General features: G+C 48.7%; 1 protein-coding gene across 1 annotated transcript in view; it reads left to right on the top strand.

The window, feature by feature from the left end:
- The window catches only part of WRAP73 (WD repeat containing, antisense to TP73), a 28,182-nt gene extending 7,095 nt beyond the window's left edge, over window positions 1-21,087 (top strand). The window contains 10 exon segments of the mRNA XM_005607574.4: window positions 12,690-12,762; window positions 14,611-14,714; window positions 15,523-15,609; window positions 15,955-16,089; window positions 16,172-16,249; window positions 17,900-18,005; window positions 19,520-19,645; window positions 20,202-20,393; window positions 20,729-20,827; window positions 20,830-21,087. Of these exon segments, the coding sequence (XP_005607631.2) occupies window positions 12,690-12,762; window positions 14,611-14,714; window positions 15,523-15,609; window positions 15,955-16,089; window positions 16,172-16,249; window positions 17,900-18,005; window positions 19,520-19,645; window positions 20,202-20,393; window positions 20,729-20,827; window positions 20,830-21,029 (1,200 nt within the window). The 3' untranslated portion in view covers window positions 21,030-21,087.
- Window positions 21,088-22,367: the final 1,280 nt, after the last annotated feature.

Consider the following 22,367-nt stretch of genomic DNA (forward strand, 5'->3'; position numbering starts at 1 on the left):
CCACTTCATTCATTGGTCCTTTGAACGCTGGGCTGGCCCGGCCCACCGGCACTGCGCTGGGGCTCTGAGTGCGAAGATGAGCGTTTGAAATCTGAGATAGCTTGGGTAGTATGAGTATATCTCATAAATATATCAAATTAGGGAGTTTGGCGTATATAAGGTGTTTTGGTATAAGATCTTTGGTGTCAGCAGTGTTTTTTTTAAATATAGAAAAATGCGTGAATTGCTTTAATAATGTGCTTTTTTGAGGGGGTATTATAACCCAGCATTTGGGCCTAAATCCGCTGAGCGTGTCCCGCGGTCTGGGCTGCCGGACGCCTTGCCGTAGCCTCACCCCCGGCTCAGGGGGCCGCAGACTCTGCATAGGTGACAGCGTGCGCGCATGACTGGGGCCACTGTTTGTTCTCGGCCAGGATCTCACTCGGCTTTTCCAAGTTGTCATCGCCAGGGATAAATTCTGTGTCCACCCGTGAGAGGATGGCTAAATTAACTGCTTCAGACAGCTGTGTGGCTTCACATGTTGCTGCTGCGATATTCAAACATCTTTAATCTGACGTCTGCTAAGAGGCTGTTGGGCAGCGAGGCCGGCAGCGAAGGGCTGCCTGGTTTCTTAGCACTGTACGTGTCGGCGTTTGAAAGGTGCTTACAATCAGGGTTCAGAGGTAATCTGAGCTTTTCATATAGCCTCTACTAACAGTCTTGGTGTGTATAATTCTTCGGACCAAATTCCAGCCTCTGGATGGACACATGGCATGGAGTTCCTGTCCCCCGTATGTCAACGTGGAAGAGAAACCGTGTGCCCTTTGGACACGGTTCGGTGAGTAATAGCATGCTCCCCGTCAGGCCGCAGCCAGAGGGCCCCTTATCCTGCCTGTGTTCATCATCTCCTTCCTTTTTTTTTAAAGACTTGTAAAAAAATTTTTCCTTTTTTTCCCCAAAGCCCCCCAGTACATAGTCAGATATTTTTAGTTGTGGGTCCTTCTAGTTGTGGCATGTGGGACGCCGCCTCAGCATGGCTTGATGAGCGATGCCATGTCTGCGCCCAGGATCCCAACCAGCAAAACCCTGGGCTGCTGCAGTGGTGTGCGAGCCCAACCACTTGGCCACAGGGCTGGGCCCTCCTTCCTTTTCTTGAGGGTCGAGTGTGTGTGTGTAGACGCTGTACCATTTGGTGTGCGTTTGTTGAAGGTTTACTTAGATGAACTGTGCTGTATGTGTTCTCTGGGGTTTCTTTCTCTCTCCGACATTATTTTTGAGATTCTTGCATGTTGAAGGTATGGCTGGTCCTTCATTCCTTGTAAGAAAAATCAGGCCTCGATTTACTTAGCCATTCTACTGCTGCTGGGCATTTGTGTTGTTATGACCCACGTTACCAAGAATGTATTTTGCGTGTCTCCTACCACCCACCTCGAGATGACCTCCCGGGATGTGACCTGGGGGGATTGCCTGGTTATAGGAGAGGGCGTATGTGTCAGGATTTTAAAGTGATTGCCACTCCAGTAGAAACAGTGTGTTGCATTTGGTCTTAATTTTCATTTCCCTAATTATTAGTAGCTTGAGTGCTTTCCTGTCTTGTTTTACACACACACACGCACACACAGTTGAAATTTTTTAGTAGGTTCATGTGGAGTTTATAATGGTGTGTGGTGTGAGGTAGGAGTCAATTTTTATCTATTCTCAACAACATTTGTTGGTAAAATCCATCTTTACCACCTGTATCAAGAGCTAAACTTCTTTATACTGACAGTATCATTTCTGGTTTTTCGTTCTGTTCCATTGCAGGTCCACTGATACCACTCTGCTTACATTAGCAGGGTTTTCTTCTATGTTAGGATCTAACAGGGCTGGTCCCTCTTCGTTGCCCTGGTGGTCTGCCAGTTTTTTAATTTTTTATAAAATTTTATTGAGGTCATATTGGTTTATAACATTGTGTGATTTCAGGTGTACATTATTATATTATCAGTTTCTGTATAGACTGCATTATGCTCACCAGCAATAGTCTAGTTTTTATGTCACCATACCTATGTGCCCCTTTACCCCTTTCACCCACCCCTCAACACCCTTCCCCTCTGGTAACCACTAATCTGTTCTCTTTATCCACGTGTTTGTTTATCTTCCACATATGAGTGAAATCATACAGTGTTTGTCTTTCTCTGTCTGGCTTATTTCACTTAACATAATATCCTCAAGGTCCATCCATGTTGTTGCAAATGGAATGATTTTGTCTTTTTTATGGCTGAGTAGTAGTCTGTTGTATATATATATCACATCTTCTTTATCCATTCATCAATTGATGGGCACTTGAGTTGTTTCCACATCTTGACTATTGTGAATAATGCTTCAGTGAACATAGGGGTGCATAGAAATCTTTGTATTGTTTATTTAATGTTCTTTGGATCAACACCCAGTAGTAGGATAGCTGGAGCATATGGTATTTCTATGTTTAATTTTTTGAGAAGTCTCCATGCTGGTTTCCATAGTGGCTGCACCAGTTTGCACTCCCACCAGCAGAGTATGAGAGCTCCCTTCTCTCCACATCCTCTCCAACACCTGTTATTTCTTGTCTTGTTAATTGTAGCCATTCTGATGGGTGTGAGGTGATATCTCATTGTAGTTTGGATTTGCATTTCCCTGATAATTAGTGATGTTGAACATCTTTTCATGTGTCTGTTGGCCATCTGTATATCATATTTTTTGATCAGATTTTTTGTCTTTTTGTTGTTGAGTTGTATGAGTTCTTTATATATTTTGGAAATTAACCCCTTGTCAGATATATGATTTGCAAATATTTTCTCCTAGTTGGTGGGTTGTCTTTTTGTTTTATTCGGGATTTCCTTTGCCTTGTGGAAGCTTTTTACTTTAACGTAGTCCCATTTGTCTATTTTTTCTTTTGTTTCCCTTACCTGAGAAGACATGGTATTCGAAAAGATGCTGCTAAGATCGATGTGAAAGAGCATACTGCCTATATTTTCTTGTAGGAGTTTTATGGTTTCATGTCTTACCTTCAAGTCTTTGATCCATTTTGAGTTAATTTTTGTGTACAGTGTAAGACAGAGGTCTACATCATTCTTTTGCATGTGGCTGTCCAGTTTTCCCAGCGCCATTTATTGAAGAGACTTTCCTTTCTCCATTGTATGTTGTTGGCTCCTTTGTCGAAGATTAGCTGTCCATAGATGTGTGTTTTTATTTCTGGACTTTTGATTCTGTTCCAGTGATCTGTGTGTCTGTTTTTGTGCTATTACTGTGCTGATTTGATTACTATAGCTTTGTAGTATATTTTGAAGTCAGGGATTGTGATATCTCCAGCTTTGTTCTTGTTTCTCAGGATTGCTTTGGCTATTCAGAGTCTTTTGTTATTCCCTGTAAATTTTAGGATTCTTTGTTCTATTTCCGTGAAGAATGTCATTGGGATTCTAATTGGGATTGCATTGAATCTGTAGATTGCTTTAGGTAATGTGGACATTTTAACTATGTTTATTCCTCTAATCAGAGCATGGAATATCTTTCTGTTTCTTTATGTATTCTTTGATTTCTTTCAATAATGTCTTATAGTTTTCAGTGTATAGGTCTTTCACCTCCTTGGTTAAATTTATTCCTAGATATTTTATTCTTTTTCTTGTGATTGTAAGTGGGATTATGTTCTTGACTTCTCTGTCTACTAGTTTGTTATTAGCGTATAGAAATGCAACTCATTTTTGAAAGTTGATTTTGTATCCTGAAACTTTGCTGTAGTTGTTGATTATTTCTAGTAGCTTTCTGCTGGATTCTTTAGAGTTTTCTATATAGAGAGTCACATTGTCCGCAAATAGAGTTTTACTTTTTTCTTTCCAATTTGGATTCTTTGTATTTCTTTTTCTTGCCTAATTGCTCTGGCCAAAACCTCCAGTACTGTGTTGAACAGGAATGGTGAGAGTGGGCACCCTTGTCTTGTTCCTGTTCTCAGAGGGATGGCTTTCAGTTTTTCCCCACTGAGTGTGATGTTGGCTGTGGGTTTGTCATATGTGGGTTTAATAATATGTTGAGATACTTTCTTTCTATACCCATTTTATGAGAGTTTTTATTGTAAATGGATGTTGGATCTCATCAAATGCTTTCTCAGCATCTATTGAGATGATCATGTGATTTTTATTCCTCATTTTGTTGATGTGGTGTAGTATCACATTGATTGATATGCAGATGTTGAACCATCCTGTGTCCCTGGTATAAACCCCACTTGATCGTGGTGTATGATCCTTTTAATGTATTGTTGTATCAAATTTGTCAGTATTTTGTTAAGGATTTTTGCATCTATGTTCATCAGCAATACTGGCCTGTAATTTTCCTTCTTTGTGTTGTCCTTGTCTGGTTTTGGTGTCAGGGTGATGTTGGCCTCATAGAATGAGTTAGGAAGTGTTCTGTCTTCTTCAATCTGTCTTCTTCAACTTTTTGGAATAGTTTGAGAAGGATAGGTATTAAATCTTCTTTGAATGTTTGGTAGGATTCTCCTGAGAAGCCATCTGGTCCTGGACTTTTGTTTTTTTGGGGAGGTTTTGATTACTGTTTCAATCTCTTTACTTATGACTGGTCTATTCACATTCTCTATTTCTTCTTGAGTCAATTTTGGGAGGTTGTGTGACTCTAAGAATATCCATTTCTTCTAGGTTGTCCAATTTGTTGGCATATAGTTTTTATAGTATTTTCTTATAATCCTTTGTATTTCTTGTAGTTTCTCCTCTTTCATTTTTAATTTTATTTATTTGAGCTTCTCTCTTTTTTTCTTAGTGAGTCTGGCTAAGGGTTTATCAATTTTGTTTATCTTCTTAAAGAAGCAGCTCTTAGTTTCATTGATTGTTTCTGGGTTTTTTAGTCTCTATTTCATTTATTTCTGCTCTGATTTTTATTATTTCCCTCCTTCTGCTGACTTTGGGATTTTCTTTTCCTTCTTTTTCTAATTCTGTTAGGTGTAGTTTAAGATTACTTAGTTGACATTTTTCTTATTTGTTGGGGTAGGCCTGTGTTGCTATAAATTTCCCTCTTAGTACTGCTTTTGCTGCATCCCCTAAGAGTTGGTGTGTTGTGTTTTCATTTTCATTTGTCTCCAAGTGGTTTTTTATTTCTCCTTTGATTTCTTCATTGATCCAGTTGTTGTTCAGTAGCATGTTGTTTAGTCTCCACATGTTTGTAACTTTCCCAGCCTTTTTCTTGTAGTTGATTTCTAGTTTCTTAGCATTGTGGGTGGAAAAGATGCCTCATATGATTTCAGTCTTCTTAAATGTATTGAGGCTTGCTTTGTTTCCCAGCATGTGGTCTGTCTTTGAGAATGTTCCATGTGCATTTGAGAAAATGTGTTTTCTGCTGGTTTTGGATGGATTGTTCCATATATGTCTATTAAGTCCATCTGGTATAGTATTTCATTTAGGGCTACTGTTTCCTTGTTGACTCTCTGTCTGGATGACCTATCAATTGATGTAGGTGGCATGTTGAGGTCCCCTACTATTATTTGTTGCTGTCACTTTCTTCCTTTAGATTTGTTAGTAGTGATTTTATATACTTTGGTGCTCCAGTGTTAGGTGCATACATATTCATAAGTGTTTGTCCCTTTTATCATTATATACTGACCCTCTTTGTCTCTCATTGACGTTTTTATCTTGAAATCTCCTCTGTCTGATATAAGTATGGCAACACCTGCTTTCTTTTGCTTGCCATTTGCTTGGAGTATCACCTTCCATCCCTTCACTCTGAGCCTCTGTTTGTCTTTAGATCTGAGATGTGTTTCCTGGGGGCAGTATATTGCTGGGTCTTGTTTTTTAATCCATTCAGCCACTCTGTGTCTTTTGATTGAAGAATTCAATCCATTGACATTTAGAGTGATTATTGATACATGAGGGCTTAATGCTGCCATTTTATCTCTTGTTTCCTGGTGGTTCTACATTTCCACTATTTCTTTTCCCTTGTGTTTCTGACTGCCATTTCAGTTTGGTGGTTTTCTGTGATGGTTTTCTCAGTTTTCTCTTTATTTATGATTTTTTTCTTTAGTGGTTACCATGAGGTTTATATAAAAGATCTCACAGATGAGATAGTCCATTTTTTCATAGCCTCTTTTCTCCATTAGCCTAAGCAGGTTCTATCCTTTTCCTCTTCCCCTTCTGAGTTATTGTTGTTACAAATTGTTCTTTTCTGTGTTGTGAGTTTGTGACTAAATTCAAGTGTTTATAGTTACTTTTGATACTTTCCTTGCCTCTGTCTTTTATGTTATAATTAAGTGTTTACTAACCTATTCTGATGTAGAGCTGAAATCTTCTGATCCTGTCTATTTATCTCCTTGCTCAAGGTTTTGTAAACCTTTGCTTTTTAGTTTCAGATGGGAGGGCTCCTTTCAATGTTTCTTGTAATGTTGTGGCCTAGTGGTGATGAACTCCCTCAGCTTTTGTTTATCTTGGAAACCTTTTATTACTCCATCATATCGGAAGCGTAGCTTCGCTGGACAGAGTATTCTTGGCTGAAAGTTTTTGTCTTTCACTATTTCGAATACATCATTCCGTTCTCTCCTAGCATGTAGGATTTCTGCTGAGAAGTCCTCTGAAAGCCTGATAGGGGTTCTTTTGTAGGTTATTTTCATCTGCCTTGCTACCCTTAATATTCTTTCTTTGTCCTTGATTTTTGGCAGTTTTAATATTATATGCCTTGGAGAAGGTCTTTTTGGATTGATGTAATTAGGAGTTCTATTGGCTTCACATACTTGTAAGTCCAATTCTTTCCCCAGGTTTGGGAAGTTCTCAGCTGTAATTTCTTCGGACAAGCTCTCTGCTCCTTTTTCCCTCTCCTCCCCTTCTGGAATACCTATAATCCTTATGTTGCTTTTCCTAATTGAGTTGGATAGTTCTCAAAGAATTTCTTCATTTTTTTAAAACCTTAATTCTCCCTTCTTCTCTACCTGAAGCATTTCTAGATTTCTATCCTCTAAATCACTAATTCTGTCCTCCATTGAATCAGCTCTATTTTTTTTGGATTCTAGATTATTTTTTATCTCATTAATTGTGTTCTTCTTATCCAGAATTTCTGTTGTTTTTTTTTTTTTAGAGCTTCAATCTCTTTGGTGAAATAGTCCTTCCGCTCATAAGTTTTATTCCTGAGCTCATTGAACTGTCTTTCTGAGTTTTCTTGTAACTCATTGAGTTTCTTTGTGACAAGTGTTTTGAATTCTCTGTCGTTTAGATTGTAAATTTCTGTGAGTTCAGGATTGGTTTCTGGAGACTTGTCATTTTCCTCCTGCTCTGAATTGTTACTGTCATTCTTCATGGTGTTCGATGAACTGACCCTTTGCCAGCATGTTTGTAGTAGGATCAGGTTTTGGTTCCACCTGCTACTGCTGAGGTGGGGGCAGGAGCTGTGTTTCTGATCCTGCCCCGTCTGCTGGAAGTTGTGCAGGTACAGCTGCTCTGCGTTTGCATGCTGGCCGCAGCTGCTTGGTGGGTCACGCGTGCACACGCAGGTGTGGCCTCTGTGCTCTGCCGGCCAGTCGCTGTCCTGCAAGTGGGACTGCTGCGCTCAGCAAGGGACTGGCTCAGCTGCTGTGCTAGGTGAGAGGGGAGGGGCGCCTTCTTTCACGCACAGGCCAGCTCTTCCTTGGCAGGCGGTTTGGCTGAGCTGTTGTGCTTGGTGGGCAGGGCTCCTTTGGTGGGGCTGAGCTGCCACCACTCAGCAGGGAGCACTCCTATGGGTGGGGCCACTGTGCCACAGCAGACCCTTCCTGCAGACCGGGCCACCACTCCAGAAGTGTTTGTGTGCAGGCTGCCCCTGCCTCCTCTTACAGTTGCTCCAGCCGCTGCGTGAGGACCCGCGGCCTGCATCACTGCTCCCGGGGAGGGGTCGGGGTGCGCTCACCTAGTTCCCCTGCTTCCCAGGGGCCCAGTCCACCCACCTTCAGATGCATGGCTGCGTGGATCTCTCAGGCACCCTATTGTGCTGTGTAGGGAACCCTCTGCTGGTTAATGCATGTCCATTTAGTTGTAACTTAGAAGGGAGACAAAGGGAACAACTCACTCCACCATGATGCTGATGTCACTCTCTTTGATGTATTTTTGGGGCTGTGTTATTAGCTGTGTACCAATTTAGAACTGTTAGATTTTCGTGCTGAATTGACCCTTTTATTATAAACTGTTCTTCTCCATGTCTTGTTCTTTTTATTGGGAAATCTGTTTCATTGGATGTTAGCATAGCAATCCCATCCTTCCTTGATTAGGCTTTTTATGGCATATCTTTTCCTCTCCCTTTACTTTCAACCTCTTCATATCCGTAACTTTTAATATATATGTTGTAAATCACCTGTGGTTGGCTTAAAAAAATACACCCAAATTTAAAACCTTTTTCTTATATCTCAATAAATCCAATTAAAACATCTTATAAGATTCACCCCCTTTCAGGGTGCAGTTCTGTGGTTTGTGACGAATATAACCACCACCACGGTAAAGACTGAGACCATTTACATCACCGGAGTGGGCACCTCGTACGCTGTAGTCAGTTCCTCTCCTCACCTCTGGCCCCAGACAACACTGACCTGCTTCCTGTCGCTATAGTGTTACCTTTAAGAATTCCATATAAATGGAACCACATGGCATGCAGAGTTCTGCATTTGGCTTCTGTCCTTGGCATCATGCTGTTTTTGAGATTCATCTGTGTTGTCATGAGAATCGGCAGCTGGTTCCCTATAGCTGAGTATCTCCCTCGCATGGATAGACCACGTTTTTTTATCTGCACGCAAGCTGTTTCCAGTGTGGGGGTATTATGAACAGAGCTGTTAAGAATATTTACATGTGAGTCTATCTGTGGACATGTGTTTTCATTTCTCTTGGGTAAATACCTGGGGTAGGATTGCTGGAGGGGGGTTAACATTTTAAGAAACTGCCCACTGGCTCCTAAAGTGGCGCTGCCATTCTGCATTCCCCCCAGCGCGTGAGAGCTCCAGTTGCTCCACCTTCTCGAGAACACTTGTGATGACAGCCTTTCTTCTGTTAGTCAATCCACTATGTAATGGTGTTACATTGTGGTTTTAATTTACATTTTCCTTATGACTAATGATGTCAAGCATCTTTCGTGCGCTTGCCATCATATAATTTTTAACTTTATATTGTTAAAAAACAAAATGCGACTGAGTAAATTCGAACGTGTCATTGGCTTTATTAAACGATTCATGAATTGGGCACCATCCCATCCAGCAAATAGAAGGGCTCTCCAGGAGTTGTACAAAATGGAAGGTTTTTATAGGCAGAAGGGGCAAGGAAGTTATTCATTAGCAGAAGAAAAGAAAGGATTGTTTCAGGCCAGATGTCTTTTAGGGGGAAAGGACCACAGAGTTTCATCATGCAGATGACCTCACTGGTGCTGATCAGGAAGTTTCAGATTGACTGTTAGAAAGGTCACATTCCTGGGGGAGGTTGAAACTGCAATCAAGGCTTGGTTTGCTGTCGTGGGGCAAATGACTCCATTTTTGGCCTATTATTTCTCTTGTAACGATATCTTCTGTCCATTTCTTTATTAGGTTGTTTGTTGCATGATTGAGCTGTCAGGTGTTTAGAGGGATATTCTGGTTACAAGTCTTCTGTCAGGTGCAGATTTGGCAGATATTTTCTCCTGGTCTACGGCTTGCTTTTCATTTTGTTAACGGTTTGTCTTAAAGAGCAGAAGGTTTTCATTTTGATGGAGTCTAATGATCCATTTTTTCTTCCATGATTTGTGCGTTTTGTATTTAAAGAATTCCCCACCCACCCAAGAGCACACAGAGTCTCTTCTGTTTCTTCCAGAATTTCTGGCTTTAACTCCTCAGTTCAGAGGTGTGACCTATTTTGCATTTTGTCCTTTTTCCACTTTGCCCTGTGCGTGTGTGGGTCTATTTCTGGACGTCGTCCTATTCCCTTGATCTGTCTTTGTATCAATGCTACACTCTCCTCATTACTCTAGGAAGTCTGCAAACCCAAATCAGTGTGAGTTTTCCAATTTTGTCCTTTTTCAAAGTCATTTTGGCCATTTTTGGGTCCATTTCATTTCCATATCAATTTTAGAATAAATTTGTCAATTTCTTTAAAAAAAATATCCTGCTAAGATTTTTAAATTGAGATTGCATTGACTCTGTAGACCAATTTGGGGACGACTGCCATCTTAACAAGACTGAGTCTGTGGATCCATGAACATGGGATATTTTTCTGTTTATTTAAGTCTTTCTGAATTTTTCTAAGCAATGTTTTTGTTGTATAGGTCTTGCACATATTTTATAAAATTTATTCCTAAATTGTAAGTTTTGTTTTATCAGCTCTTGACTAGTTGCACTGGTGCAAGAGAAGAGCTGTGTTGGCTCTGGAATGTCCCTCAGGGTTACACATCTGAACACGGAGGTATTTGCTCTCTCAGCATATCCCACTTGTCACAAAATAGGGAAACACAGCCTTTCTCATACTCACGAAGAACTCAGATGAGCTGCCATCAATTTGCTGTGTTTATGTTAATTTTCCAAACAATTTCTCAGTTGGAAAAGGTTATTTTGAGTATTTTTGCTTTGGTACTAGGGTTTTCCAGTTTGCCAGCAGCAAATGATATAGTAATAAAAATGTGCTTATTTCTTATGTCAAGAAAACGTGAAAGTATTATGGGAAAGGAGATGAGAAAATTAACTCATTTCAGAAGTGAATGCTCTCTTGCAATGAGCATTTCGGTGTACACCTAAATGTGGAAATGCTTGGAAGTGCAATATGACCAGGAAAGATACAGTGAAGTCCTCCTGAAAGACCGACCCTTGTGAAGAGAGTTGGACAGGACTGAAATCCTACGCGGCAGGCCTGTGGGTTCATCCCCTGTGAGCAGAACGCCTTGGCTGTGCAGGGTTGTGCCTGCCTTTGACCAAGGATGTGGGGTGGGGGGCATGTGGGAGTGCGGATGGAGGTGGGGTGCGGTCAGCCCCAGGAGCCCTCGGCCCCCCTGGGTTCGTCTTGTGCGGTGAGCTGGAGGCCGGCGGCCCGGAGCTGCTTCCCCGGCTGTGCTGCGGCCCTTAGCAGAGCTGGCGGGGGTGTCTATTAACTAACTCTTTTGTTCCTATTGGATTTTTAAAGCTATAAACAGTTGTTAGTTTTTTGGTTTTTTAGACCTTTTTTTTTTAATTTTTGTTTTTTACGGGGGATGGAGGGTAAAGATGAGGCTTGAAGGGCTGTCTGTGCGTTTTTTCTGCCGTCAGAATCCTCCCAGCGCTGGTCCTGTCTGCACAAGGCGCGGACGCTGTTTCTCGAAAACCCCAATGTGTTTTGGGGAATGTACGAGGCATTCTGCCTGCTGTCGGCTCCTCATCCGATCAGCAGGGCCGCCCTGAGGGCAGGTGTGACCGACAGGGACACTTGGAAGGTCAGCAGGAGGCCGCCAGACCCGGTGGTCGCAGGGTCACAGGTGGGGTTTAAGGCCCGGAGCGGCGGGGTGGGAGTTGCGCGCTTCTCCTCCGTCACCCGAGACGCCGGGGTCCAGGGAAGCAGGCGCCGTCCCCAGAGTGGCCGCGCTCCTGGGCGGGGCCTCGGGCGCCCTGGGCCGCCGTCCCGCGGAAGGACAGACGTGGGAATCAAGCCGGTGCAGCGGCAGCCGCGCTGCGCCCTCTGCGCCCGGGAGCGCGGCCCGGAGCGGCGGCCTCGGTGCGGTGCGCGCCGGCGGGGCGGTCGGAGAGGAGTGGGACAGCCGAGGTTCTTTCCTCTTCCGAGAAAGGCGATGTGGGGGAAATGCAGTTAACTCACTGCTTATCCTCCCAAACTAAACACAGATGGCCCCGTTTGCAGGAATCCCCCCGGGGTACACGTGCGGACCCACGCTCCGCTCCCCCCACCCCGCGGCCCGGGAAGCCCGCCCGGCGCGGGGTCCGGCTCCGCTCCCGGGCCGGAGGGGCGGTGTCCGTGCGCCTGGCGGACCCGTGGAGCGGGAAGCGCCGCCGCAGCCGGCGGGAGGGGCGTGCAGACGGCTCTCAGAAGCAAATTTTGGGAAATTGCGGTCGGGGCTGGTTATTCGCTCAGGGGCCCCGCAGGGGGTCGGGGCTGGTCGTGCACCGCCGGATCGCGTGCAGATGGCGGCGGGTGCGCGGCGGGCCTCCGGGCGCGGGGGGCGGCGGGAGGCCCGGGCCCGGGTGCTTGCGCCTGAGCACAGTCCGTGTCCGTGTCCGCCGGGCGGGCTCGCCCTGGTCCCTCGTCAGGACGCCGTCTTTTCCGGCCTCGTGTGCGCGCGCCGGTCAGCCCTCAGCCCCCTGCGTGAGGCACGGGGAGGGAGGAGGGCGGCGCGCCCACCGGGGCTGCAGGGGCAGCGGCACAGCGAGGCTGCCGTCCTGCGCCTGCGTTTCCGGACGCGCCCGCAGGGGAGGGACCACCGCGACTCGTAGCGGACTCGGCTGCGCGGGAGCCCGGCAGGCAGCCTGCGTGGCTTTCCTGCAGGAGGATGTTTCTCTCACTGCATAACTTGCTAGGTTTACTGTAATATGAAAACTGTTCGTGCACTAAAATGCCCTTATATTTAACTTTGTGTCACTCAAGTAGTGTTGCAAACACGACCCCGAGAGCGCGGAGTTGAGCCCCAGTAGCTGTGGGTGTGGCCGCCGCGGAGACGCCCCGCAGCTGGACGGCTCCTCCTGCTGCAGCTCTCTCTGAAAATGCTAATGTGTGCTGTTTCCCTTCTCTTCTCCCTTTTTTCCCTGACAGCTGCGGATAACTGTCTGGTCCTTGTGCACAAAATCCGTCTCTTACATCAAATATCCTAAAGCTTGTCAGCAGGGTGAGTCAGTCAAAGCTACTCGAAAGCCATTTCTTTATAGTTGTTTTGGGGTTTTCTTGATCTTTTATCCTGGGAAATTTCAAACACAGGCAGAAGTAGCCTCAACAGTGTGTCAGCTGACAGCCACTCTTTGCTCTACCCTCCCCCGATGATCTTAAAGCCTGTCGCAGCCCCCTCATCCTTCGTCTGTCGGTGTTTCCACGTGTGACTCCCCTTGACACAATCACGGGTACTAGAGAGGGTCTAAAGGACGTGGAGGAGGCGGGGCTTTCCTGGAGCCCCTGCACCCGGTGACGACCTGGTATTCAGATCCCTGCAGGTGACGTCTGTCCCGGGACCCCACCTCCTGCACTGAATTCTGAACTCGAAATCCTGAAGGCTTCTGTTGACTCTCTCTGCCATCTCTGTGGAGGGGAAACAGTCACCTGTCCCACCTGGACGTCCCAGAGGAGGGAGAAGTGACAAGTATCCTCTGAGCCGTCTGGGAGAGGGGACGCAGCGCCACTGCCCAATTTAATTGGCCCCCCGAGAGCTAGCCGACGCCCACTCTTGAATCATGAGGTCGCAGTGATGGACCTTTCATTTAACAAACGAACAAAGCATGACTTGATTTGAATGTTTTTCCCATTATTTTGTTGCCATCAGCAAACTTGCGTTTGAATGAAGTACAATTGTACATTTATTTTTATAGTTTGAATGTTAGTGTCCCTCCAGATGACAGACACATTTCTTTCATTTTTTTTTTTTTTTTGAGGAAGATCAGCCCTGAGCTAACTACCACCAATCTTCCTCTTTTTGCCGAGGAAGACTGGCCCTGAGCTAACATCCATGCTCATCTTCCTCTGCTTTATACGTGGGACGCCTACCACAGCAGGGCTTTTACCGAGTGGTGCTATGTCTGCACCCGGGATCCGAACCAGTGCACCCCAGGCCTCCGAGAAGCAGAACGTGCGCACTTAACCGCTGCGCCACTGGGCCGCCCCCGACAGACACATTTCTTGAGTGGAAACAACAGTTACATCATGCAGGTGTTCTTTTGACTCAGGAAGTATAAAATGTGGCCGAGGGCATTTTAAGCTAATATGAAACTGGAAAATATACATTTCAACCAAAGGGTATTTCCAAACCTTATGTTAAATTTACTTCTTCCAAGTAATTAAATTCAAAAGTAAAAGAAAGAAGTGAAAGGGTATTTCCGAGTCTTACGTTAGATTTACTTCTTCCAAGTAATTAAATTCAAAAGTAAAAGTAAGAAGGGCAGTGAGGAGCTGTCTCCCCTGCCGCTGCCCTTCGAGGAGCCTGACGCTCTGCTCCATGAGGTGCTGCGTTTTTCAGTTTTTTGTGACTCATCAGGGATCAGGTTACTGTATCTTTCACACATCCCTGGCAAATCGTGGACGTGTGAGTGTGGGAGCCCGGCCACCCCACGGTGCAGGCCGCACTCGCTGTGTTTCCTCCCGTGGGAACACATGCATTCCTTGTCTAGGGAAACACGTGGTCTTGTGTCCTGGGTCCCGTGTCCCCTTTTTTTGTTTTCTTGTTTTTCTCCCCAAAGCCCCAGTACATGATATATCCTAGTTGTAAATCCTTACGGTTGTGCCATGTGGGAGGCTGCCACAGCCTGGCTTGATGAGCAGTGAGTGGGTCCACACCCAGGATCTGAACCGGTGAACCCTGGGCCGCCGAAGCAGAGCACGCAAACTTAACTACTACACCACCGGGCCAGTCCCTGTGTGTCCCCTTCTTTGGACCGCTGCTTTCTTGTTCTTGTTTTTCCTGCAAAATGAGCAGTGTGCTTCCTCCCATTTGGCTGCTTCTCGACGTCTGGGCCTGTCCTCTTCCCGGCAGGAATAACCTTTACCAGGGATGGCCGCTACATGGCGCTGGCTGAGAGACGGGACTGTAAAGACTACGTGAGCGTCTTTGTGTGCAGCGACTGGCAGCTCCTGCGGGTGAGACATCCTCTCCCACCTGGCAGTGAAGGCACCCTGTTCAGTGGGGAGGGACTGCAGGAGCAGTGTGCTCTAGGAGTCCAAGGGGTCTTCAGTATAGCGCAGAGCAACGTGATTTCGTATTTCCAGAGGGCAAGGGGGTTGCGTGTAACTTCAAGTCAATTCAAAGTTACTGTGCCCTCAGATGCGAGCCACTTTCCTTTTCTTCTCAGTTTCCTGGTATTTGCGTTTGTCTGGTATGTTGGGAGGAGAGAACTTGTATGTAGCGCTGACCCAGTGCCTGCGCTGGGCAAGACTTCAAGGTGCCGAGGGCCTGGGCACCATGCCCTGCCCTGGCCGGGTTCACGTCTGAAGGCGGGGCAACACTGAGACACAGGGCTGAGGCAGAGAAATCTCCGGAATGCTGTCAGAGCGCAGAAGAAGCCTTGTCAACCCAGGGCAGGAGAGCGTCCTGGAAGGGTCTTGTTTGAGCTGGGTCTTAAAGGGGTGAGACTTAGGCAAGAAAAGGAAAGAGGAGAGTGGTGTGTCGGGCAGGGCCTCAGCGTGAGCTGCGTTTCAACCAGACCCCAGGCGCGGGCCCAGGCCCAGGACTGCCGGGCACCGGCTCCACCGGGGCCGGGCGGGCCCTGAGCCTCCTCAGCACTCAGCAGCATTTTAACGGCAGAGAAGGATAGAGTTGTGGACGTTTTTGTCCATTTCTATATGGGGAAGTTAGATGCTAAACGTTTAGGAACATCAATTATAAGATAAATGTATGTTTGTTAAAGACAGTATCTTGGTTTGATCTGTTCTCCACCTCCCTTTGCAGCACTTTGATACGGACACCCAGGACCTGGCCGGCATTGAATGGGCCCCGAACGGCTGTGTGCTGGCGGTGTGGGACACCTGCCTGGAGGTATGAGGAAGGAGCCAGCCGCCCCTTTCTCTCCGAAGCCCGTTGCCTGTGTGTGTCTGAGGCTCTGCGCTGCGGGACGGAACGCTCGCTCTCAGGTGTTGACTTGAAGAGCTTTCATCTGCAAGTCATTAGCGTCACACCCTGGTTCCCCCTCTCCCACAACGTTGTCACTCTTCAGTCACATCTCCCATCCAGCTCCCGTCCCCGTCCCCGACCGGGGGAGGGCGCTGTGCCTCCTCGACTCCGCGTTGTCTCTCCGAGGCCCACTCGCTCTGGCGGGGCTGTGCCACTTACCCACCCCAGGTTAACTGACCTGTCACACCAATTGGAATGTCTCACCTGCAGTATAAGGTTCTGCTGTACTCCTTGGACGGCCGGCTCTTGTCAGCGTACTGTGCTTACGAGTGGTCCCTGGGCATCAAGTCCGTGGCCTGGAGCCCCAGCAGTCAGTTCCTGGCAGTCGGGAGCTATGATGGGAAGGTGAGCAACAGCAGTGCACGCGGAGAGACCCCACAGCCCAGCACCGGCCAGGGCGGCTCTCACCTGCACGGTCTCTCCTCAGGTGCGCATCCTTAATCATGTGACTTGGAAAATGATCACAGACTTCGAGCATCCTGCAACCATTACTAATCCCAAAATAGTAAGTCTGGACTGTGTTTCTGTTGGATGTTTGGGGAAGGAGGTAGAAAGCTGCTTGCTGTGACCCAGGCGCCTCCAGCACCATGAGCCTGTCACTGTGACACTTCCTGTGTCGGACTCTGCCCGTGGCCTTTGCTTTCCTGAAGGATCAGATGCTGTGTCCTTGCCCTGCCCCTTCACACCCCTCCCCAGAGGGCTCATTCTCCGATCTGCTCCTGCCTCTGCACAGTAACTAGGGTCTCCTGCCTGGAGGCACTGAGTATCTGTGGCCAGGCTGGGCACTGTGCTCTGGGCCATGGTGGGAAAGAGCAGGCAGACCCCTGCCCCTGGGGAGTGGGGGTGGGGCTGGGTGTCTCCCTGGGACGGGCAGGGACAGCTGCCCTTGGAGGGGTCACTGGGGCAGATGCCGGGAGGCAGTGATGCAGGATCCGGCGAAGAGTATTTCAGGCAGTGGGAACAGGAAGTGCAAAGGCCCTGAGCTGGGTGTGTGCATCCCTTCACTCAGCATGAGCTGGTCCCAGTGCTGGGGGACAGCAGGGATGCAGACAGAAACCCCAGCCTCAGGGGGACAACAGGGACATGGACGGAAACCCCAGCCTCGGGGGGACAGCATGGACACAGAAACCCTGGCCTCGGGGGGACAGCAGGGACGCAGAAACCCCGGCCTCGGGGAGAGCAGGGACACAGAAACCCTGGCCTCGGGGGGAGAGCAGGGACACAGAAACCCTGGCCTCGGGGGGACAGCAGGGACACAGAAACCCCAGCCTCAGAGGGACAGCAGGCACACAGAAACCCCAGCCTTGGGGGGACAGCATGGACACAGAAACCCCGGCCTTGGGGGGACAGCAGGAACATGGACAGAAACCCCAGCCTCGGGGGGACAGTAGGGATGCAGACAGACACCCCAGCGTTGGTGAGTTTGCCCACAGATGAGACCTGAGTCAAGGACATGGCAGGTTGGGTGAGGAGAGTGAGCACGTGCAGTGGGGCTGCGAGAAGGGTCTGAGGGCAGGTGGCCTGGGAGCTGTGATGTTTGAGTAAGGGCAGAGGAGGGGAGGGGCCCAGTGGGCATCTGGGGTCTGTGAGTCAGATAGGGTCCACTTATGGTGACTGGAGGGCCAGCGGAGGCACAGGCGAGCAAGGGATAGAATCGCAGGAGTAGCGGGGGCTGACCCCACTGGCCTTGAAGGGTTTGCTCCAGCCCCTTCCACCCACAGCCCGAGAGTGTTCTAAAGATGTAGGGCAGATGATGGCCCTTTCTCAATGCCTTGGTGTGGCCTGCCAGCCTTTGACCCAGCCTGGGCAGCTCACCTTTTGCCTGTCAGGCTTCAGGTCACAGATGCCCCCTCATTCCCTTGGCCTGTCTCTGTCACTTGTCACCACTGACATGCTCACTGGCCTAGGGACCGGCCGCGTGATGGGAGGGTGGGCGGTGTGTAAACGTACAGCTACCAGACGTCGTCCTCCTTTCTTAGGGAGCAGGCCTGGGGGTGGGGCCACACTGAGAATGCCCATGAGGAGCCGTACGTGGGGGCCACGGTTCCTCGTCCCCTACCAGCAACGGCAGCTTCTTGTGTTTAGGCTAGGCCTTGCTGTCACCGAGCGCTCGCGGCCGGTCCTGAGCGGTGGCGGGGCCTGTCGTGTCTTCCAGGTGGTGTATAAGGAAGCCGAGAAGAGCCCACGCCTGGCACTGGGCAGCCTTGCCTTCCCTCCGCCCAGAGCAGCGGCCAGCCCCCTTGCCAGCACGGAGAGCAAATGTGAGCAACCGAGGGCGGGCATTTGCTGGTTTTCCTTTTCTTTTTTTTATGAAATAGAGTCCTCTTTGTCCAGGTAGATTTCACATGGTCTTTTTTTTTTTTTCAATTCGTTTCTCCTTCCTGGTGATGCTCATAGCCAGAGTCTTTCTTACCCCATCAGTTAGGGACCCCCCGGGCACTGTTTTTGTGGATTGAACACAAGCTCTGGAAATCCAGCTGACAGCTGGTGCTCTGAGGGCCAGATTTTTTAATGAATGATAAAATTTCCGTGGATGAGCCAGAAGGGGTCAGGAGGCAGGCAGTGGTAAAGGGCTCGCACTGGAGCTCGGAGCTGGTTCTGGATCCTGGCCGTGTGGCAGCTTACTCATGCTTCAGTTTCCTCGCCTGTAAAAGGGGCATAATTAGGGCATCAAATGAGCTTTAAGAGAGAAGAAATGTAGGAACAGCCACGAGGTCTTAGAAGGTTGCCTGCCTGTCACAGGGCTCAGTAAACACACAGGGACAGGGAGTGCCCTGGACACAGGAAGTGCGTCTACTTATGTGAGCTTTATCATTGTCATTTTACAACCTGCTGCTTTGGGTTTTATAATGTTTTTATTCTCTTTTAAGACTTTATATTTTTTATATTTTTTTTTGCTGAGGAAGATTCGCCCTGAGCTAACATCTGCACCCAGCTTCCTCTACTTTATATGTGGGACGGTGCCACAGCATGGCTGACAAGTGGTGTAGGTCCTTGCCCAGGATGTGAACCTGTGAACCCAGGCCACTGAAGCAGAGCGTGCAGAACTTAACCACCGTGCCACGGGGCTGGCCCCAAGACTTTATTTTTTTTAGAGCAGTTTTAGGTTTACAACAAAATTGAGTGGAAGGTACAGAGAGTTCCCACATGCCCCCTGCCCTGACACACTCACACCCACCCCAACTGTCATCATCCCCACAGATGGGACATTTGTTACAGCCAATGACCCTGTGTTGACACTTTTGTATCACTAACACCACACGGAGCATCCTCACTGCCCTAGAAATCCTCTGTGCTCTATGAGGCTTTTGCTACATCTGAAAAGTCTAAAAACAGAATATTGAAGGTGAGATTGAAGCAGATTGTAAATAGATGCCAGAAGTGGAGAGAAGACGAGAAATGCCAGGGTGTTTGCGCTGCTGAGACCGTAGCTGGGGCAGGTGGTTCTGGAACGTCCCTACCCCTTCCCTGCTGGCCCGGCGCTGCTGTGCTCCTGAGGCTGCGGGGCGTGCCCCATGGGCAGGGCGTGGCGGTGAGGGGGCCTACAGTGGGCCTCTGACCACTACAGCCAGGTTCCCATTAAGCCCTTTTTTCGATAAAATTTTGCCCCAATGCTTTTAGTGTCAAGTCGTCTTTTCCTGCCATCTGAACTGAGCAGACGAGGGTAGCGGCTCTCTTCCTGGCCGTGGGGCCGGATCCCAGACCATGGTGGGTCTTAGACATGCAGGCCCTGTGCTGAGACTGTGACGGAGTCTCCTCCCTTTTGATATTCTAGACGAGATCACCTCGGTGCCAGTTGCCTTACAGACTTTGAAACCTGTTGCTGACAGAGCGAACCCTAAAATTGGCATAGGCGCGCTGGCCTTCAGTCCCGACAGCTACTTCCTGGCGACGAGGAACGGTCAGTGGCCGAGGGCCCATGCTGTGTTGTGTCCACTCAGTTTCCTTGGGTGCCCAGGCATGCAGACGGGCTGAGAGGAGGATCAGGTGACGGCCCTCCGCACGGCCTCCCGTCCTCCTGCTGCCGGCGGACGTTCTGTCACGGCGGCTCCGCAGAGGAGTCGGGCTGCATCTTTGTCAGAGCAGCAGCGGGTCCCCGTTCCACCTCCGTGCCCCGCCTCTCTGCTCTTCTTCCTCTGTGTGAGGTAAACAGGGCTCCAGGCCCAGCTGCAGCTGTGGGCCTGGTTTATATAAGAAGGATTTTTACATTTTTAAAGGGTATAAAAAAAAACCCAAAACGTGTGTGTGGCCAAAAATCTAAGGTAGGGACGGTCCACCCCTGGCAGACACTGGAGCACCAAGGTCCACCACAGAGCCTGGTGCAGAGGCCAGTGCTGCACCACATGCCCGTGGTCTGCCTCCTCAGTCTGTCTTCAGCGGTAGACCCCAAGGGGGGGTGCTGAAACAGGCAGCGAGGAGTGACGAGCCCCGGGCCTGTCTGCATCCTCCGTCCTCAGACAATGTCCCGAACGCCATCTGGATCTGGGACATACAAAAGCTGAGGCTCTTCGTGGTGCTGGAGCAGCTGTCCCCAGTGCGCTCCTTCCAGTGGGACCCGCAGCAGCCGCGGCTGGCCATCTGCACGGGAGGCAGCAAGGTGTACCTGTGGTCGCCGGCAGGCTGCGTGTCAGTGCAGGTGCCCGGGGAAGGTGAGCACTGCCCCCTCGGTGGAACCCTAGCAAACGAGCGCCTTTCAGCAGACACACACCATGGCTCGTTCGGGGCACTGTCTGGAACATAGAGTGAAAGTCACTTCAGCCTCTGGGTGAACCTCAAGGCCAGGCCCCAATGTGCACAGCTGACACAGGGCCTGCTGCTCTACGCTTTATAGGCTGGGCAGAGGCCCACCGGAGCTGAGGTGGCTTTGGGCCTCTAGCTAGGTCACTCTGGGCCCACCCACACGCCCATGGGATCTGGGGCTTCGCTGGCCCGGGGACCCTCACATCTCCCACTCTTGACCCTCTGGCCACCTGTCTTTCTCCAGGTGACTTTCAGGTGCTTTCTCTGTGCTGGCATTTAAATGGGGACTCCCTGGCCCTCCTCAGCAAGGACCACTTCTGCCTGTGTTTCCTGGAGACTGAGGCGGGGTCCGTGCAGCCGTCAGACAGCTGGGCGGCCACAGGTCGGACCTGTGCGTAAGCGGCCTGTGTGAGATGGACGCAGGACCCCTTGGCCGTGTCAGCAGGGGAGGATTGGAGCTTCTCTGGGGCAAGTTCTCCAGCCGTGGTGGTCCACGTGAAATGATTTACTTTTATTTTTTTACAGCAAGGCTTTTTTGTAAATAGAGATGGTACAAAACTGTAATTTTTGTTACTTAAAATAAATATTCAGTAATTCATAAAATAGCTAGTCTTGTTTTCTTGAAAGGTTTGGGTCACCGGAAGCCCTTCTAGGTTAGTTTAAGTTTATTCGCTGTCTTGGGGAACATGACTGGCCCAAGCAGCCGGCGCCCTCCGACCCCCCAGGCTCGCTCCAGAGCGGCCGTGCCAGTCACTGAGGGTTTCTGGAGCGCAGCTTGGGCTTCACGTGGGCCTGCTCTGGGGTGTGGCGGGGAGCCCGGGCGCCATGAAGGTGGTGCCACAGAGGGGGCAGCAGGGTCGGGGTCGGGTCCCCGACCTGCTGAGTTGGTTGTAGTGTCTCCACCCTGGCTGGCTGCCCAGAACGATTCCAGCCGTCTCTAAACCTTGTCTGGTGTGTTTTGTAAAGAGAGCTGTACAGGGTAAGTCACTTAGAATCCTCATGACTGTACGTGCACAGCAAGTTGACAGGTTTACAAAGCTATTACAGAAACAGTTAAAAGCTTTAAAATACACTCATTTAAGAGGGAACTTTCTTGGTGATTGCACCTACTTTAATAATTACAATTTCAAGAAAGAAACACCACCATTCAATTCTAATGTCTTTACTACAAGACAAAAAGCAGAGGCTCAAGGCCCAGGCGGGGCTGAGGCAGCCCTTCAACTGGGAGAGGCTGCTGCACTCAGACTACATCCATGCCAGTTAGAGCTGCACCCGCCAGAGTTGTAAAGGAGGAAGAAACCCACGAGCCAGCATCTTGGGTTGATCAACAGATGCTTCCAGTCAAACCAGGTAGCTGTGGCTGGGTGCAGGGGCGCGGCCGTGGGCCCCCACGTGGAAACGCGCCCGGCGTGTGGCGGCCCAGGCACGTCCAGGGCGAGGCTCTGATACAGCTGTTTCTACGGAGAGCTGCGGTAACCAAGGCGGGTGTCAGCTGCTTCAGGAGAATCTAAGATGCTTCCTTTGAAGTGCATTCTTTGAAAGCAAACCACGCAGTTCCCTCTTTAAATACGAATATGACAATACAAACTTAGAATACATATAGTTGTCAAAACTGTGTGCAAAGAACTATCAAGGTGACTGTCTCAAATTAATGAACTGTCCTAAAGTGATTTTCTGCAAACCTTTTCGGGCCTGGGAAAGATGCCATAAGTATTAACATAATATAGATTAATTTTAGAAAAAGTGTGACTTTAGGTCAAACATATTTAACACAAAAGCAACTGTTCATTCCGGAGCTGACGAGGCAGACTGGCTCTTGCTTACTTCACCAGTCTGCTGGCTTCTTTTGTATTTAGCTTTAAAAAAAAAAGGATTAAATTTCA

Source organism: Equus caballus, chromosome 2 (genome assembly GCF_041296265.1).
Source record: "Equus caballus isolate H_3958 breed thoroughbred chromosome 2, TB-T2T, whole genome shotgun sequence".
NCBI classification, from domain to species: domain Eukaryota; kingdom Metazoa; phylum Chordata; class Mammalia; order Perissodactyla; family Equidae; genus Equus; species Equus caballus.